This window comes from Cyprinus carpio, chromosome A15, assembly GCF_018340385.1.
Source record: "Cyprinus carpio isolate SPL01 chromosome A15, ASM1834038v1, whole genome shotgun sequence".
Taxonomy (NCBI): domain Eukaryota; kingdom Metazoa; phylum Chordata; class Actinopteri; order Cypriniformes; family Cyprinidae; genus Cyprinus; species Cyprinus carpio.
In genome coordinates, this window is record NC_056586.1 from 12,588,943 (window position 1) to 12,608,889 (window position 19,947).

The following is a 19,947-nucleotide window of genomic DNA, read 5'->3' on the forward strand; positions in this document are numbered from 1 at the left end:
TGACACTAGCGCATGACATCAGTGCATCGTTTCTTCGACTTACTACACATGTATACTCTCTAACAGTAACGGCCGAGCACATGCACCATTAATTACCAGTAGCTCAACTGTTACACTCAGAGGAGTCTTTAATCATTGCGGCCAAGCCTAAACAACAACGCCTGACTAACTGTCAGTCATGAACGGTCCCTTTTATCAGATATATCGTAATACAACAGACATAACAGCGCGAAGTCAACACCCCACTGGAGGTGAAGTGCATGACTCACCAACTCGTCTGTGCATGCAGTCCAGTATTATTGTGATTACTGGCTTTTATTAATCTCAGCTAGTCAGAGCTCAAGTCCTGGCTAGCTAAACACGAACTCTCTTCTAAACGCATGGACGTTCACGTCCGAATCCGAGCAAGCCGCTAAATCACAAAGGGACAACATAATCATTTTGGAGGTGATAGGTGTTACTGTTATGGAGAGTTTGGAGGCTACGAGCTTAATGTTCTGACCTTTACAAATTACATCGCCCTGTGTGTTTTCCTTAACTTTCTCCCCTCGCCCGTTTCTCGCGAGATTTTTGGTTCGGATTTAACTGGTGACGGGACTTCTGATGCATTTCGGCACTGTATCGCGCGACGTTCGTTCAAAGAACTTGAATAAATCGACCCGTTCGTCTTGTTACCGCTCATGCAAATACGATCCCACTCATGAAAACATATCTATGTTAGAACCTATACCTTTATACAAAATATAGCAGATTTTGGCATTTTTTTTGCGTTATGTAAATGTTATTCAAAATATTAAATAACACGCACCCTGTTAATAAAGAGTCAATTGATAAAATATTTACATTACTGTTTATTTTGTCAGCAATTTCCATCCATCTCAGGTTATTAAATGAATGAACATGGTTACCACATCATATAGATATAAATAAATGAAAAAATATAAAAAATAAAATAATTAGTGAAATTTGGTTGCAAATTTTTTGGCTCTTCAAAAACAATACTTAAACAAAAAATCCTCACATTAACAATACATAAACTCCTAAATAAAATTGATTTCAACTCTCCTCGTTTTGACCGCGAAAGAGAGTTCGGTGCTCTGCGGGTTGAAGGTCTGACGAATTCATATGCATGAATCAAACGGATTACCAGACCTGTCCCGCAGAGTGGCAGGAGGGTCGATTCTGATGCGACTCCGAGACAATACTTCGCCCTGACATATTTCAGTCCGATTTGTGAGCGAACCGGTTTCACAACTTGATTTAATTTGAAAAGCTCCTCCAATTCGTTTTTACAAAAAATCTTTGGCTCTGGTGGCCCCATTTCTTATTTCCACACATCCAAGCTGCTCGACAATAATCAGCAACGACTTTTAGTACCATATGCGAGACTAAACATAGCCAGACCTGGTGAGAGCCACCGTTGCAAGATGCAGATATCATCCCCAGTTTTTGGAAAAAACTCCGTACTCTGGTGTTTGTGTGCGTGTTTACGGGTGTGTGTGGTGTAACCACGGCACCATCTGCACACGGCGTGATTAACCCCCCTAGGTAAAAGACTTAAATCAGCACGAGTCCCAAATAGTGGTATGACAGCGGATTATTCCAAAAATCTTGCCAGTGCAGGAGTTTTTTGGCTCCCAACCCTGATCAAAAGTCACGCCTGCCTGGTGATTTTCTAATGATCCCAAAAACATTGATTAAGCATGCCTCAGGTGTGTTTGAACTAGGTTTGTAAGCAAACTCTGCACCGCATTGGCCCTGCCAGGGCCAGATTTGAATGAAACCCTGGTGTCATGATGTCTCTGTCTGGTTCTCCCAAACCTGGGCTCAGTCAGAGGCTGGTCATGTTTTATTCGGTTTTATAAAGACGATTAGATGAAGTTTATCAGCACCTGCCGTCAGCTTGTTAATATGAACTTGGCCAGGTTGTTAAATCATCTCCAGGGGTTGTCAAATTCATTCAAGTCCAAGTTGCCTTAAGCTCAAGCGGCACAATGTTTTGCTACGGTTTCCGGTTTGAATGACATGTTTCCTGGAAATTGTGTTCAAAGGGGTTTGAGATATGTTTTCCCCCCTCCCCCCACTCTTGTTTGGTTGCTGTGTGTGTCAAAAATGTCAGCACCCCCATCCCCAAGCGCAGCAACACGTGTGTATAAACCCACGCATTTTAAAGAGACTTCGCTCGCGGACTTACAATTTTATTAACGATCAACATAAATCTCACTAAGAGCAAGTATAATTGTTTGCACATGTTTTTCAGTTCACATTAAAGGGCAAAATACTTGAAATAATAGAGCACACGTATAGATCTGGAACTTTTTTAAAGTCTGTTTAAATATCATTTAGTAATTGCAATGTCTTCTGGTCCAATCCTTTCCTTAGGAAGGTGTGCTAGACAACCCTGATTCAATAATGTACAAAAATACTATCATATGACATATTTAGATACGCTAGTTTGCTATTGTATTGTGAGCGTGACGCGTGCTGCATACCACTTTTCCTATAACTCCTCTGATTATATAATAGTAAATATTACAATATCATAGCACAACATACAGTGATCGCAATAGTGTAGAAGCCTAATACTCACACTCAAAAATAAGTAATAAGTTCATATAGATCATAACACAGTCTCGGAGGTAGAAGTGGATTATCCTTTCACCTGAAAACGCAAATGTTGGATCACAATAATAAGGAACCACAGTTTCCACAAATCCCTTCACTCGATTGGGATGTTCTCTTTTATTCTGGAGGGCAGGGCAGTGACTGTAACATCACAAGTGTATTTTGCAGTATTAAAGGGATACTCCACCCCAAAATGAATGTTTTCTTTCAAATCAAATGATATGTTTGGAATGATATGGGGGTAAGTGATTAATGACAATTTTCATTTTGGGGTGGAGTATCCCTTTAAAAAAAACACATATTTATTAAACGATTTCATCAGGCCTCCGTAATTTCTTCAAAAAGAAACAAATCATGGCCTTCTCAGAAGCTGCCATAGTTTGCAACTCTGTGTTTATCAGAACAGGGTGTTTTACAACGCAACCACGCACCACCGTTTCTGTTTAAAAAACATTTTGCACCGGTTGGGCTGAACACAGCCCAGATAAAACTAACCAACGAAAACAGCTACCTATTTTTACATGCCCAACACAAAACTGGTTTACTCCCAGATGTGGTCTTGCCATAGATGTATATTCCTAAATCACAATATATGACAATATAAAATTCAATAAATCCTTAAAAAGCTGCTTCTTAATAGTACAATTTTTTGACTGCAAACTTAAGCAGACTAATATGGTAATATAGGGTCCCTCTGGGCTTTGCCAGTCTTCTTCAGTTTGGGACTCTGTGCTTGGTCCACTTTATGGCGGCGACACGGAAAAAAAGCCACACTGAAAATGAGATCACATAGAGTCAGTGCATGCAGAGATATTTTTGAAATATCATAGAACCATACAACCTTACAACTTTCACTATTTCTTTTGGTATATAGTAGATGCACAGAATGGCAGATTGTAGCATATAAATACTCAAATGACCAGCTATATTCAACCAAAAAAATGTGCAGTACACAACATTACATGTTCCTGCACGGAATACAGTATCCCCAAATGCAATGCACTTGACCTGGATCTTCCTTTGTAACATCAAATGGTGGAGACAGAGAGGAAGTGATGGTTTTAACCTTAATGGAGAACGATGATGATGATGAAAAGGAGCAGAAATCCTCCTATGGGATCCTCCAATGATGGGACCTATAGATGTCGTCACGTTCGTGCAGCTTCGTAATTATCACCTCCACCTGCATGGCATGATTAAATCTATCAGTAACTAAATACGTGATGACATGTTTGTGTGTGTGAGAGATGTGTCTCTCAGGGGTGTTTTTTGAAGTATGCTTCGCAGCATAGATGCTCTCATCAAAGCTGTATGTTCCTACGGCAGTGATCTTGTCTGATTTTCCTATTAGTTTGAAAAGAAGTATTGGATAAACAGTTCATTGATGCCTATGATTATCAGTATGCCTGAATTATATAACTATACCTGAACATCATGTAATCAAAAATTGGCATCAATGATGATTTTCTGCAGCTTTGTCATGTTACATGTGATGATACAGTTTCCCTAAATGCACAAAAATATAAAATATATATATTTATTTAAACGACTTTTATTCAATGTTTTTTGAAAGCATGGTCATTGTTTTAAGGTAATATTTTACCTCCACTTTGGTATTTTTCGGAAAAACACACTCCTAATACAAAAGGAGCAATAAATGTTAGTTTGAAAGCTTTCGTGCTGTTTATTGTCACTTTTTATTTCATAAATATTTCATTTCATGTGATACCTCTTGTGGTTTGTCGTTAATGATTTCCAAATCCGTTTTGAAGGTGTCCTTTATGTATGTGTTACAACTACTTTGATTGTAGCACCATACTTATTTTCACCTTCAAAACTAATCAGAATACAGGAGAATAATATTTAATGTATGGCATAAATATTTTGTGAGATGAGATTTTTAAATACTGTACATGAAATCTATAACTGCATTTTTGATTTTCTACTTGTTTGCCCCTCTTCAATTACGGAGTCTGTTTGGGATGGCTGCGTGCTGTTGTTGAAAAATAAATAATGATAGTAATAATCATAAATACTGTATGTTTTTAAAAATATTACAAAATCAAGAGTTTCATGTGAAATACTTAAGTTGTGTTTTGGTTACTTACCCAGTTAGCTGGATTGGTAGGGAATGCATCACAGAAAATTCATATATTTTAGTGTCCAGAATTTCAAAGACAAGATTATGACTAAAACCAGAGAAAATATTTAAAAAAAATGCACATTTAAAAATAAGAAGCTGAAAATGTATACACTGTAAAAAATTTGTAAATAAAACATATTTAATAAAAAGATTACTGAAGCACATTTTTACGAGAAATACTTCAAAATTTCACATTTTCACATTAAATGTGTGACGTTTCTCTGTAATTAATTGTGAACTTTACTAGCAATTTCTGAGTAAAAATAGTTTCTTTTTTCACCAAATTCCTTTTCATTATATATAAAAGTTTGGAAAAGTAGCTCTCATACCTGGTTAGATTAGCAGTAATACCATAATTCTTCAGCTCAGATTTGGTGTCACTGAGCTGCCACTGAGATGAAAAGGTTGGTCTGGAAAAGAAAAAATACTTTTCATTAGGGATGTCCCGATGTGCCCCCGATCATGATCCAAGTCCCATTGAATAATGGAGTATATCTGCCGATACTGAGTCCTGATGCTGATACTTGTATATTTCCTACAGGAATGTGGGTTTGGTGCAAAGTTCAAGTACATGTATAGTTCTTAAAATCAGAGTTGTGCAGAGGGGTAAAATGTATATATTATTTATAAATTCAAATGCACACGTAGACACTTGCAGATGTATACAATTATATATAAATGTGGTCACAATTATGAATATGGGACTACTGAAATAAAGATCTTGTATTTTATATGTACAGTAAGCAGAATAATTGCAAAAAGTGGAGGTAAGGCTAGAAAGCATGCAGCTACAGTAGCAGTGTCAGATTGTCAGTCAAGTCCGAATCATGACGCAACCCACAGCAACGCATTATGACAACAGCATCTCAGCTAGTCTGACGGCAGATAAAAGTAAATGATGAATAAATAAGTGATTGTTACAAAAGTGCGCATCAAATACATTAAACACAGAAGCTAAAATGTGCATTGGTCCCAGTATTGTTGACATTATGGAATAGACCTTAAGGTGAAGCAATGTTGCCATCAATGGGCAACCAGGTGAGACACAGGGCCCATGACCGATCTAAAGTATCCAGATAAAAATCTGTTGCCCATTCTCAATGGGAAAGTGCCCAAGCAACATTGGGTTACAAGTCCAACTCTCTAACCATTAGGTCACGACTGCCTAATGGATTTGGACTGAGGAGAGGCAATACCGATCATGTTCAAAAAAATGTGCATTCGTTTAATTATGTTTTTTTTATTTTTTCTTGCTTGATCGGTCCCAATCCCGATCCTTGACAGGATCTCCCTACTTTTCATTACTGAAAAACATCAGGTGCAAATGACATCGGAATTTTAAAGTTTCAAAGATGTGTGACCGATTCATACCTGTGTGTCTCTTTTGAAAATAGGGTGTTGAAGATTACATTGTATTTTATTGTCATTCTTCACAGGGACAGGTGGCAACCTTATATTTTCTGTAAATGAGACACCAAACCAGGTTTTCATGTATCTACTAAATGTATCAACAGCAGAATGTAATTGGCTTTTTGAATGGATGAAGTCATGTTTTTACCCTCTGACTGAGTATGCTGGGGAAGGTCAAAGTCAGGGTGGTTCATATAGGAAGGGTCTCGTCAGTGTTTGTAAGATTGATTTTTTAGATTGGAATTCAAGCTTTGGAGTTTCTTCTCCGCTAATGATATCAAAGTTTCACTGAAATCGATATTATTTTAGTTTACAAAAAAACACATTAACTATATTTTTACATTTCTTTGGAATAAATGTACCGAATAAAGCCCCCATGAGTCCCCTTGAATTAATATTATACTGCATATCGAAAATGGAGTACTTTCATCTGTACTACCTAATTTTGAAATCAGATAACTAATGTAATACTTGCAATCTGTAGTCTTACATTCTTTTTCAAAAGAAATCTAGAAATGAAAAAAAAAATTAAAAAGTTAATGTTATTACAGCAATTTAAAGCATTTAATGAAACAATTTCACAAAAATGGATAATGACTTGATGATGGATCAGATATATAAAAAAACTTTCATTCAGAGCAGGATGCATTTTTTTTCGAATTGATATAAAACGTGACAGTAAAGACTTTTATAAAGATTCTTGAAAAAAAGCATCATGGTTTCCACAAATCAGCATATTAGAATGATTTCTGAAGGATCATGTGAAGCTGAAGACTGGAGGAATGATGCTGAAAATTCAGCTTGACATCACAGGAATAAATTCTATTTTTAAAGAGAAAACAGTTATTTTAAATTGAAATTTTATTTAAAATATTAGTTTTTACTGTATTTTTGATCAAATAAATGCAGCCTTGATGAGCACAAAACACTGCTTTTAAACATTTTAAAAATCTTACCAACCCAAAAATTTTTGAACAGTAATGAGCAAATGGTGAAAGATGATTGAATGTTTACAAGTGCGTGAGAAATCTTTATGTTATGAATATGTTTAAAAATATTTTACCTCCTGTACAACCTCTGTTAGAGTAAATGCATCAGTACAGGGTTTCTTTTATGTTGAGCCAGTTGCAAAATTCAGCTTGAATTTTAATAGGTGAAACAACAGTCAGAACATCCCTTGCAAGGAAGACACAGTTTCTTCTCAGTCAAACATTCTTAAAAGAAAGAGTTCATAGCTGTCACACAGGATTTTTATAATAATCCTGTGCTTTACTTTTATACGTATAAATAATTTGCTTTTACATTTATACTGTTAATTTTTCTTACAATTTGTAGTAGTAGTACTAGGTTTAGGTTGTTCCACTTGTAACGTTTTATTTTCTTAAAGAACTTGACGGGTGGGTTGTGAAAAAATATTTCAGGTTGATAACAGGTGTACACTCTACGTCTGTGTGTCCCAAAGTGAAAGTGGTGTTCTAAGTGACCTTTCCCGTCAATAGTGAGGCGCTTTTTTATTTACATCAGAAATCAAGGACAATTTGTTTACTATAATAGGAAGTTCAACCTTTAAAATGACAGAAAGTGAATGTGGTTAAAATAATCATGAGGATTGTTTTGGATCGAAAATACTCACTGAACTGAAAGAGAATACTTACTTTGAAGCTTTTCATTAATCACATTAAAGCATATCTGGTACGTTACGGGTATTTCACTCATCTGTTGATCATGAAGAATGATGTCCGGAGTAATTGTTAAAGCTGGTTTGATAACAATAACAGGGATAGTCCTGTAAAAAAATAAAAATAAAAAAGTATAAACATTAAACAACATCTAAAGAAAAGGTTCCCCCAACCATAAAACAGAAGGTTACAACTGAAATTAATATGCAAAAAGAAAAAATTGTTTGCCACTTTGAATAATATAACAATTTTTTTTTTACTCACTCAAAAACATGCACTCCACCTCGACTTCCAACAGCGATGGAGGCCTTATTTGATGCTGTAGCAGGTGCACCACTTACTGACTGACCAAAGTGGACAAGTTTCATTCCAAAATCTGAGGGTGAAATTTTCTGAGGAAACAGCAAAAATTTCAAAATAGCAAATTCATTTTTAGAATAAAAGCCACATTTTGTGTCTATGAAAGAAATGGGGTCATAACTGTCATAAAAAAAAAATCTTTATTTATTTGTTTTTTTTTTTTTAATGTTTTTTTTTTTTTGTTTTTGAAAGATTGTTTTTTGCAAATGGGATTTCATTTGTTGTTTATTATTTTTATATTTCAAGATTTTTATTTTTATTTAAATAAAATATAAATAATTAATATGAAAAATTGTTATAATAATTCAGATAATGTCCAATTCTCAGACAATAAAATACATATTACATGTAATATATGGTTATATATTACAATAAATATAATACATAAAACATAATGAATATAAAAATAAACTTTAGTCTGTCAAAACATGTAAACACTCTAACAAAGATTTATTAAAAAGTTCAAAGTGTAAATAATATATGCTGAAACCCACTTGTGAAAACCGAAGTCCATCTCTGAATCCATTGTAAATATAAATGCTTCCAGAAGAATCTGCTTCCAGTGGAGCTCCCACTGCTACATCAGTGAACTTGTTCCCATCAATATCTCCTATAGAGGCAATGGCCGCGCCAAACCTAGCAAAGGTCTGTTTTGTATCACCCTGCAGCTCCGTGGCCACACTCTCAAACCTGTCCTCCTTTGGCATGATTTAAAAATAACCCCATGAGACACAAATCATGTTAAACCATTGTCCACATATATCCAAGAGCTGAAAGGAGAGTATGATCTTACCTGATTCAATCTGTACACTAGCACTTTGCCTTCTTCCCCACTTTGATGGAAATGTGGAGCTCCACCGCCACTAACTAAAGCTAATCTGTGTAATTGTTTCTATCAATGTCGCACGCTACAAAGAACCTGATCCAAAGTACGATCCAACCTATGACAATTATACATCAGCAAATGGCATATAAACTGGGCTGTGATTGTAGAGCTCCAAATCAATCAGAAGAAAAACAAACAAAAATCCTTTCCTAATGTAATAAATGGTTTTTTTAAATGAATGTATTTAAACATATTAATTTTTTTTTTATTTCATATTTACTATGAATTCATATAATGCATACCATTTAAAGATTACTCTATTCAATTTGGTGGAAACTGGTCATCCATTTGTGATGTGCAAATAAAATAGCGTGCCTAGAGACTTTTAAACTTTAAAAAATGTTCAAAAAGCAAACAGTGGGGTGTGTTAATGTAGTGTGTAATAGTATTAACTACAAATACCTGATCTCCCTGGAGCACATTACTTTTCAGAGCCACTGAAAATAAATGACTCCACCAGTCAAGTTTATACCGTGGTGCACCGATATGTGAATGTTTTACTTGGTCTTACTTACAGCCAAAGTGACACTGTAACCTGTGGATCAGGAAGGTTTTTTTAATTCAACAAAACTGAACCTGAGATGGACTTTCAATTATTCAGGTGTACAATAATATGTTAAAAAATCAACTGTTTTCCCAACAACATGTCCTCTAAAGATGTTCTCAATTCTCACCCAAATAAATGTGAAACCTCTGCAAAAACCCCCTTTACAAATCAATTTTTCTTGGACTTTTTTTGGGTTTCAACCATCACTCACCTACAAATAGGAAAATTTTGGGTCCATTGTTAGAGTCATTCAAGAAATTTCACAGGTCTTTATCAGATTGCAAAATGACTCCAACCACTTCAAGCCATAGGCTCCAAACTGCCATCCAAAAAGAAATGAATTCTACACACACACACCACACACCACACACACACCACACACCACACACAACACATCACGACACACACACCAACCCACACCACACCACCGGTCAGTAACAAAAGAATGGTTATTGAAGTATATCAATTAATCATCGTGGGAAAAGTTGGTGCCAACAGCCGCACATTCTGAATAGTGTCTGATACAAAGATTAGTTTCTAAAAGAAAAAGTTATCAGACAACATAAATCCTACTTACGGTCCTGCATGAGATGGGTAGCTGAAGCCAGCTGTCAGCGAGCGTGGAAGCTGAAATCCTCCACCTTGCTGACTGTCTGAGACACAAAGTGGTCAGATAATAGCATGAAATTCATTTCACACGATAAAACTCACATTAATATTCTACTGCAATTCAGTTATACAAAACAGTCAAGTTGGTTTTTTCAGATATTTCATTGGTCCACCGCACCACTGACAGACTGTCAGTGGGGATATTTCCGTGACCCTATTTCTGCACGTAACATTGCTAAATGAGTAGATGGAACAAGCGGTGGATTTTGTCCTCCTGGAGTTATTCATTGTTCAATTTACTCTACTGATTCATTAAAACGATCGGAAACTAAACAATTAGCTTTTTATTGAGGAGTTACCTGAATCATTCACTTCTTTCAAGTACATAGACTTCATTCACAAAAAACCATGCATGTGTTAATTGTGAGACACAAACACTTGATTCTACTTTTTCTTTGTTTAGAACAATTGTCTTGTGGTTCTACATAGAAAGTAACTGGGAATACTGTATTAAAATGTTATACCTCAATATTTACTTATGCTTCACTGAACTGTTAAGTAAAAACAATAACCCTCGGAAATTATCATTATCAGCAAGGCTTAATTTTACAATGGCTGACTTTATCAGCTCATACCCAATCATCATTTTTGCATGGAACTATCCACAAACCTGCCTTCCACGTAATGTTTGATAAAAAAAAAGAAAAAACATTCTTACCCTTCAATATCCTTGTTCAAATTTGTTTGCAGTGATGACAGGATGGTCATTTAATGCAGCATAATTGGAAACCTTATACAATTTTATCAGGATCCGCCTATTTGTGTCATCTCTTTTATTGCTTGAGTATCATTCAGAATGCCGGCCCCAACTAAAGAATAACATTATGTTATTGCAAGTGTGTGGGTTTATGATTATATTTGTTAAACCATAAAAAATCAATTAACTATACAATACAGACTATGACTTAATTATAGCAGATATGATTGTTTTAGTAGGACTGGTCAAACCTAGAAGTGTCCTTTAAGAACAGATTAAAATAAATTATAGTAATCGGTATACTGTATGGTAACTCCAGCTATGATGACCTACTAATACAAAACCTTTTAAAATGTGATTTAATTATCTAAAATGCTGGTGTAATAATCAGTAAACAGGACACTTACTCCTATGGAATAGCGAGTGACACCTTTCATTTGTGGCATGTTTAAAACATATGTAAGTTTTCACATTGGGTATCCCAAAATCTTCCCATCAGACAATACAATTATTATTTTTCTGGAGTTATTTTTTGATCCATTCTCAGGGATGAAAATGTCTGTGCTGTAAACAACCAATGAAACCAGTGAAACCATGACATCAACGTATCAATAACAAAAGAGCTGCATGTCAATCAAACACTTAAGGTGTAAAATCATAATCTGTAAACTCACAGGACATGATGGATGGCCGAGGCGGTCATTGTGAGCTTGCCAAGTTGCTGTATTTTTTTGACCTTTAGCAAAGCGCTGGCACTGTCCTTATTTTCTAGCAGTGAGAGCTCGGTCTTGATCTCTTGACCATATTGCACTATCGCAAAGTCACACTGCAGAGAAAAGAGAGACAAAGTTTTTTGTACTTAGAAACAAAATGGCTATAGAAGTGTTTCATACATGCTTTAGTGTTTTTTTTTTTGAAAAAAACACAATCTATATACCATTTAAATTGTACTTTAAAACATAATGGCTATAAATGTGTCTCATTAAAATGCTTTAGTTTATACTTGCATTGAAACATGTTTTCCAAAACGTCGGAACATGACATTGTGCATGAAGTCGGTTAGCTCTCTGAAAGTCGTCAGGGGTAATGCTACCAGGAGCCGTCCAGGCACAAAAGCAATCTCTTCGCCCAGCATCTACGAAAGATGATTTTAGAACATCATTATAGAAATTATGATTTCTTTATAGGCATTGATCTATGCATATTAGTATATACACAAGTCTGTATGACACTAATAAATGCTGATTTATTTCAAACGCTGAACAAAAATTAGTACCATCACTCCTCCTCTTCTTCATCTGCATTTGTGTGCACCATCCCACTGGGTGTCCTCTCTTCTCATCCTCTGCTTAACTTGTGGATATTGGCAGAGATGTAAATTATCAATCAGATTCCTTAAATGAGTCCACACAAGGCAACAGTTTCATTTCAATTCCAGATGATGCTCCAATATCTCTGAGGCATATTTTAATGCACAGTGGGGATCTGTAAACTACTCTTAATCATTTCAAATTCTTATGAAAAGGTTTTTAATGGAAGTGCAAGCAAGATTTAGTTTTAGAATTACCTATCAACGTATATCGATGATTATTATTAAGAAAAAAAAATTTTTTTATTTTTTTTTTTTTTTTTGTAATCTTTTGTTTTCAATTATTAGTATAAGAAGCGTTTTATTTAGCTTTTTTCTATTTTCTCTTGCCTCTCACTATGAATATAATCACAAGGTAGCTGGGCAGGGACACTAAACATAAACAACACTAACCTTCATACAATCCGTCGACCTCGATAAGTATGAGTGTTGTTGTTGTCCTGTTAGAAGGATATTAGTTGCGGTTGGCATTTGGTGTTTTTATGGGTAAACAGCAGACAAGAAATCTCGAAGATCTTGTGGTAGTAGGCACATATTCCACTGTGACAGAAAGAACATTTCAAATCTTTGTGTATCTTCAATTCAGTACTATTTATGTAGTTAGGCAATACATATAAATGTTTCACATCAAAAGTGTTAACTGCACTAACAAAGATGCACATTCGTATAAGGATGTTTAAATTATTAAACTTAAACTGTTTACTTCATCTTTTTCTTCTTTATTATATTTTGGTCTGTTTTTGTAGGTGTGTTTCTCTTTGGTGCAGGCAATTAATTGCTGCGTTAGGGCTTTTTCGACTAGTAGAGGCCTGCAGGTTTTTGTTTTGTTTTTTTTTTGGGGTTTTTGGGGGAAATTTTGTGTTTTTGTTTTAAAGTGTTGTGAATATATATATATAAAAATTTTTAGGGTATATATTATAACTTTTAAAAAATATAAATATTTATATATAATATCATCTGTTACTTACTGAATCCATGTAGTTTATGTCAATTTTGTTTTTGTTATATGTATGTCTTATAATTGCTTTAGTCCCTCTTGACTCAGGACCTTTGAATTCGATCTAACGTATCCACGCCACACACCACCCCCCTCTCACGGGGCAAAAACCGTCCTGTATCTTTACACAAGGAAATGTCCTTAAACACACAGATCATAAGCGTATCTTACATTCAAGTCCTTGGGCTATTTTTTGTGGCATTTTTAAGAGTGCCATTCAATGACCCCGATTCCATAAAATAAAACGGACTCTGGAATTCAATTCTTCTAGTACAAATTAAAACATCAAATCCTTGGCTTTTTTGTGGCTTTTTTAAGAGTGCCATTCAGTGTGAGGAACACCCTGGCAAACTGTTTCGTCTGGTCACTGAATGACTTGACTTGAGGAATGAAGTCAATCTCTCTCTCTTATTTACACATGCTCATTTTCTATAACAATAACGTCACTGAAGCAGCTAGTTGCACAAAAGACAAAAGATATGGCAGTATGCCTCTGATCACCTGTGGCTTTGTGTCTATAGCCGAATCACAGCCATGATGATTATAGAGCCTATATCACACTCCTTGAAACCGGTCTAGAGTTTGCTGGTTGTGTTGTGAGTTGGGTTTCAGAATTAGGATTTTAGAATGGGACCTCTCCAGTTGGTCTATACAGAAAATAATAGCTTCTCTCTGTCGGTGACTTAGCGAACTAATGTTTGATGAATTCTTTCTGAGCCTTCAGCCTACAATTAAACTATTGTTCCAGTGACAGACTGTAATGTCGATCTTAATGCGAGTCATCATTGGAAACGTTGCACAAAACTCTACCAGGATCCGCTGCTATGCTGTGATCTCTTGAATGCTTTCAGGCGTTTAGACAGAATGCCGTCACCAACCTTAAGATAACAATATGTTAGCTGCAAGTGTGTGGGTTTATGATTAATTCTGATAAACCATAAGAAAATTAAATAAAATGCTCATTTAATTTTAATAGAAATTATACGCCCAGCTAGTAACACACTATGAGTCATAGCTGATATGAATGTTTTAGTAGGGATGGTCACGACCGAGAAATTGTCTCTAGATAAATAAAAATTACAGTAATGTGCAATTGTAATTCTTAGTTACTAGCGGATGTACCTTTATACACCATTTTAACTCTGTGATTTATAGCTAAAATCGGGTGTTAATAATCAGTAAACGGGACCATTTACTCGCAATAGAATATACCGTGTCCGCAGTCGACCACTCTTCCGTGTTGCCGCTGCAGTGTCAAAACTATTCTGTAACGTTCATGTGTCCTCCGCAAAAGTTTCCCATCAGACATACAATGAGTATTTTTCTGGAGTTTTTGTTGATCCTGCGCCAGGGATCGAAAATATTCTGTGCGGTAAACAAAACCAAATCGAAACTAGTGAAAACCTAGACATCAACGTGACTCAATAACAAAAGAGCTGCAGGTCCATCAAACACTACTTAACGTGAAAAGGTGTAGTATTTCACATCAAAGCTGTAAAAACTCACTAGATCATCGATGATGGGCTGAGGCGCGGTCAATTGTGAAGGCTAATGCCCACGTTGCTGTCATTCTTTGACGCTTCATGCAAAGCTCTGACTGATGATGTCTTACTGTCTGAGTTCAGTGAGAGCTCGGTACGGATCTCCAGACCTATATTGCACTATCACCCGGCGTAAGGCTACACCTGAACTGAGAAAAAGATGGTAGGACAACTGGTTGCGGGAGCTTTGAGAAACCAAAATGGCTCTATAGAAGTGCTTTCATGCAAATGCTTTAGTTTATACTTGCATTGCAACATGTTTTCCAAACATTGGACATGGACATTGTATATGAAGTCTTTGGCTCTCTGAAAGTTGTCAGGTGTAATGCATACCAGAGCCGTCCAGCACAAAAGCACTCTCTGTCCCAGCAATCTACCAAAAGATGTTATAGAAATTATATCTTAAATAGCTTTTCCGCTGGGGGGGCAAAGGGCGTTGAGCGTCACATTTCACCATCAGGCATGGCATAATGAAGTACTCATGAGACTGTTATTTCCTATATTATAATCGCATTATCAGCTATTTATAAGTCTCAACACAAACCTCGTACACACTATCAATATCACTTATCTTTATCTTTGTGTCACTGTGTGACCGTGGGCATCCTCTTCTCATTCTCCGTTGTAGCTTGTAATTCCCTATTGATAGAAATGTAAATTAGCAACTCAGATCGGTTAAAAAGATGTCAAACTAAGATACCCAGTTTAGTATCACGCGGGTTCTCGCCAGCGTGGGCTCCACTCTGGATCAGCCCATCGAGCTGATAAATGTTGTTGTTCGTTGTGTTGTTGTTGTGTGTGTGTTTTGTGACTGGAGATGAAAGAGATTTTGAAAAAGTAATGGGATGGATTTTATCTGTTTGAATCTGAAAATACTATTAATTTAAATCATCCATTCTTACCTCAAATGCAACAGGATTAAAATTTTTTAAGAATTTTCCAGTGGAGGTCCACTATTGCAATCTCCGTTCAAATCCTCAGTTGCCTGACTGCTTTACACGAATTTGATTACCACACTTATAAGAAAAAAACCTAAATAAAATACACATATCTAAATATTTTCATTTTTGTCTTTCACAATGTAAGTCATTCCGGTTTCATTTTTTCATTTCGTGATCTTTTCATTCTAACAAAACGAACAAAGTTGACCTATTTTATTTAATGTCCTATTTAAATGAGAATTTGTGGCAGATTTTGACTCACAGAGACAAACTGAGGCTTAACTAAGAGTATACTGTTTTCACTGAGGAAGTGCTGTCCCTATGGTTTTGAGATGACCCAAATCCAGCAGTTGACTCACAATGCTGCTGACCTTCCTCCACTGATGAGTGCACTCATCCTGAACATATTACCAATGTCCCAATAAATAAAGCAAATTACAACTCCCCGGAAAGTATCTGTGGTACGTCCAGACACTTCTAGTCCAATTTTACTTTTCACAAAACTATTTTTCCCAACATTTTCTAAGCTCTCCTTAAAGTGAACCTATTTCCCTGGTTCTCTGAAGGAGAACCTGGATACATTCTCTGTATGTCACGTATTGTAAAGGGGAAAACCACACTTGTGGTTTATACTGTGAAAATGCTATGTGACATAAGACTCAAAAGCCGTGTGCAAACTCAAACTATCGGATTATACACAGTTTTACTTCTTGTTTGGTGAGCTTTCTAAAAGGGCTCAACCTTTGGTAAGTGAAATCAGGTTAAGTATAAACACTTGACGGCCATCTTCTACTCCCATTTCCCTGTATTTCAAGGATCTTATACATACCATAGACATGTTGTTCCTCTCCTGATGTCAGGATAGATACTGATGATACTGGTCCTCAGCGCCTGTTAGGTTTTTATCTTAAAAGAGATATTGATGTAATAAGACTCCCTTATAGAGTGAAAAAAGTAATGTTGTAAAATAATCTTGACCCCCCGCGGCACGCCAGTATTGTGCAATTAAGTAAACAGTAAAAAATCTTTATTATGAAACGACAAAGACGAACTTACCATCAGAATTTCCTTCAACGCATTCATCTCTCTGAGAGCAGCTGCTATCAACAAGTCATGGGCCAAGTCCGCCGATCAAACGGAACCGGACGGGGGGCACGGAAATAGGAAAGCGCCCACCGACGACTTCGGGGACAATGTCAATAAATGTCTCTTTAGAATCGGATGGCGGTATCTGTCTTAAAAGGTAAATACATACGACTAATGGCACAAATAGTATCTATGGCCTGCCCTACGACTCGATGGATCGTTCAACCCATCTGTTGATTGAATAAGGTTTGACCAGCAGAGTGGATACGGCATTTGTGAAATTCTTCACGGGAGATTTTTGGGTGGTGAACCCCGACATGCACATGTATATCATCTAAAAAAAACATAAAAAATAATATAAATAAATAAATAACCACAACAACAACAACGAACAACAAAAAAAATTACGACCACTACTTTTATTTCATAGTGACAAAGTAAGTAATGATCAATTATTTTATATCTGTTTCTACTTTTGCACCAGACCGGACATGGTTCAGATTCAGATAACATAAGATTTATAAACATGCCACAAACCTCAAATAATTGTTATCTTTTTAAGAGAACATTAATATCAAACAGAGTAAATAATTACATACGCAAATTGAAATAGCAGTCCTCTGGCATTTTGTGACTTTGATGACGCCACTCTGTTAAAAAAACATCAGCCACGTTGAACAGAAGCAGCTCGGAGTTGTGGTGCTTGAAAAAGATTAGACCACCAGTACATTGGCAAATTGCATAACTTGCAATCCTGTTTAACACACACGCACCCCTCCCCACACACACTCAAACATAACACCTTTTCTCTACAGTGAAGCTTGAATTTACAAATATTGGTCTTATTAGGCAAATGGTACAGAGTATTTTTTACTTGGTTGAAGCGTGTGTTAATCTTTAAAATAATGTTCAATACCACACGTTACAGCGCTTGTCAAGAACATAACGTATAAAACTAGATCTTTGGAGCAGGGATCAAAAAACAAGTGTTAGCAAGGCAGTGACCAAGAAGTTCTAAACTTGGTCGTTTTTTCATTTTATGGGAAAGCAGTTTACGAGTTACTAAAGATCGTATGTCACTGACAGTCACACTGAGAAATAGAAAAAGTCAAAATTTAAAAGGTGATGAACGTCAGTGTTCCGTTTTTGAACAGTGCGTTATTAATTACATTGTCCTCTTCAAATTAAACTCTGTGGGTTGACTGGTTCTCATGGACTTGTGGATTTCTCATAGAGATCTGAAAATAAATAATTTATCGAAAGGCTATTGCTAGACATATATTTGACTGCTATGTAGTTTGTTTTAAAACAAAACAATCTATTGTCTATTTAGAAAATTGACCCACTGAACAAATGACCCTTTTATTTAACAAATCTTGCTGCCAATCATAGTAAATGAGTGAGACGTCCATTCAATATTATCACTGGCATACTACAGGTACACACGTTGTTTTGCAAAAGAGCTTGTCTTTTTATGCTGACGTTTGTCACAGGATGTTGGGTGAACACAGAAACCTGCATCTCTTAACATGAACAGAAACCATGAATCAACCCTCACAGCCCTCATTTTTTCAAATCAGACTTCAAATCATTTATTTATCACCTGTCTCTCTTGAATACTTGATTCTGGTAAAGAAAGCTGATATAACAATCTGACAGCACTCTCCTTGACTTTTCACTATTTATGTCACTCTGCTTGTCTGTGTTTGCATGTTCACAATAGACTGTCAGAGGCCTTTTCTGAAGGCCTACACAGGGCTTTTCATACTGCACTTAAAGGGAAAGTTCACTCAAAAGTGAAAATTACCCCCATAGGATTTACACCCCGTCCCAGCCATCCTAGGCATGTGTATAACAATGATGACTTTTCTTCTTTCAGACAAATACAATCTGAGGTTATATTTAAAAATGTCCTGGCTCTTCCAAGCTTTATAATGGCAGTGAATTGTGGTCGAAGATTTGAAGCCCAAAAAAGTGCATATGTCCATCATAAAAAGTACTGCACACGGCTCCGGAGGGTTAATAAAAGCCTCCCGAAGCGAAGAAATATACATATTTGCAACTTTATCAATGGTAACTGGATGCCACTCCCTCGTGAACGTGAATATGACAGTTAGCATTGCATTGCTTTTTGCAATGTTAGGATAAAGTACAGCAAACTTCAGCTAGTTGTATACATTGATTTAAGTTCTTGAAATAGCTTCATGGCATTTTTTTGGAAGAGAAATAGGCAACAATTTGATGGTTAACAAATCCCAAATATTAACAAATGTTCATAAGTGTGCTTGTTTTGATATTATTATATACATTACTGTTCTTAGGTTTTTGTGCTTTGTAGGTTCTTTGTTCGTGGTTCACCTACTGCATTTATAAATGATTAAAAATAGAACATTAATATTGTGAATATTTTACATTTAAAACAAACTGATTTTTTTATATTTTTTCCGTGATGTTCATATAGCTTGACTCTCATGTCACGTGATCCTTTAGGAATTCATTCCTAATATGCTGATTTTGCTGCGCAAGAAACATTTCTGATTATCATATTTTTGAAAAAGGTTGTACTGCTTTTATGAAAGTGTGGAAACCAATTAGTATACTGGACAGGATTCTTTGATGAATAGAAAGTTCAAAAGAACAGCATTTATTTGAATTGAAATCTTTTGTTAACATTATGTCTTACTGTAATTTTATATACAGGTGCATCTCAATAAATGAAAATGTAGTGGAAAAGGGTCATTTATTTATTGTGAAACTCGTGTATTAAATAAATTCCCAATGCATCATCAGACTAAAAGTCTTTTGGTTCTTTTAATTGTGAGATTTTGGCTCACATGTTAACAAAAACCCCACCAATTCACTATCTCAACCAATTAGAATATGGTGACCTGCCAATCAGCTAATTGAATTCAAAACACCTGCAAAGGTTTCCTGAGCCTTCAAAATGGTCTCTGCAGTTTGGTTCACTAGGCTACACAATCATGGGGAAGACTGCTG

General features: G+C 35.9%; 1 protein-coding gene and 1 long non-coding RNA gene across 2 annotated transcripts; both read right to left on the bottom strand.

The window, feature by feature from the left end:
* Window positions 1–4,077: 4,077 nt before the first annotated feature.
* On the bottom strand, window positions 4,078–4,406 carry LOC122147854. The gene is made up of 3 exons (XR_006161858.1): window positions 4,355–4,406; window positions 4,229–4,261; window positions 4,078–4,131 (listed from the first exon to the last, which is right to left on the bottom strand). It is a non-coding gene; the product is annotated as an uncharacterized LOC122147854 (long non-coding RNA).
* A 3,346-nt stretch (window positions 4,407–7,752) lies between these two features.
* On the bottom strand, window positions 7,753–10,646 carry LOC122147774 (integrin alpha-E-like). Its single transcript, XM_042771683.1, has 6 exons — window positions 10,619–10,646; window positions 10,228–10,303; window positions 9,011–9,080; window positions 8,712–8,915; window positions 8,122–8,249; window positions 7,753–7,964 (listed from the first exon to the last, which is right to left on the bottom strand). Exons 1-6 carry the CDS (start codon window positions 10,644–10,646, stop codon window positions 7,808–7,810), a joined length of 663 nt encoding a protein of 220 aa, XP_042627617.1. The 3' UTR covers window positions 7,753–7,807.
* Between the last annotated feature and the right edge of the window lie 9,301 nt (window positions 10,647–19,947).

Excerpts from the sequence above, each read along its gene's own strand:
- LOC122147774 (XM_042771683.1), bottom strand. The coding sequence starts at position 10,646 with ATGTACTTGAAAGAAGTGAATGATTCAG. Across the intron at positions 9,081-10,227 it reads TACCCATCTCATGCAGGACC|TGGCGGTGGAGCTCCACATT; the intron begins GTAAGTAGGATT and ends AGCTTTAGTTAG. Across the intron at positions 7,965-8,121 it reads GGTGGAGTGCATGTTTTTGA|GACTATCCCTGTTATTGTTA; the intron begins GTGAGTAAAAAA and ends ATTTTTTTACAG.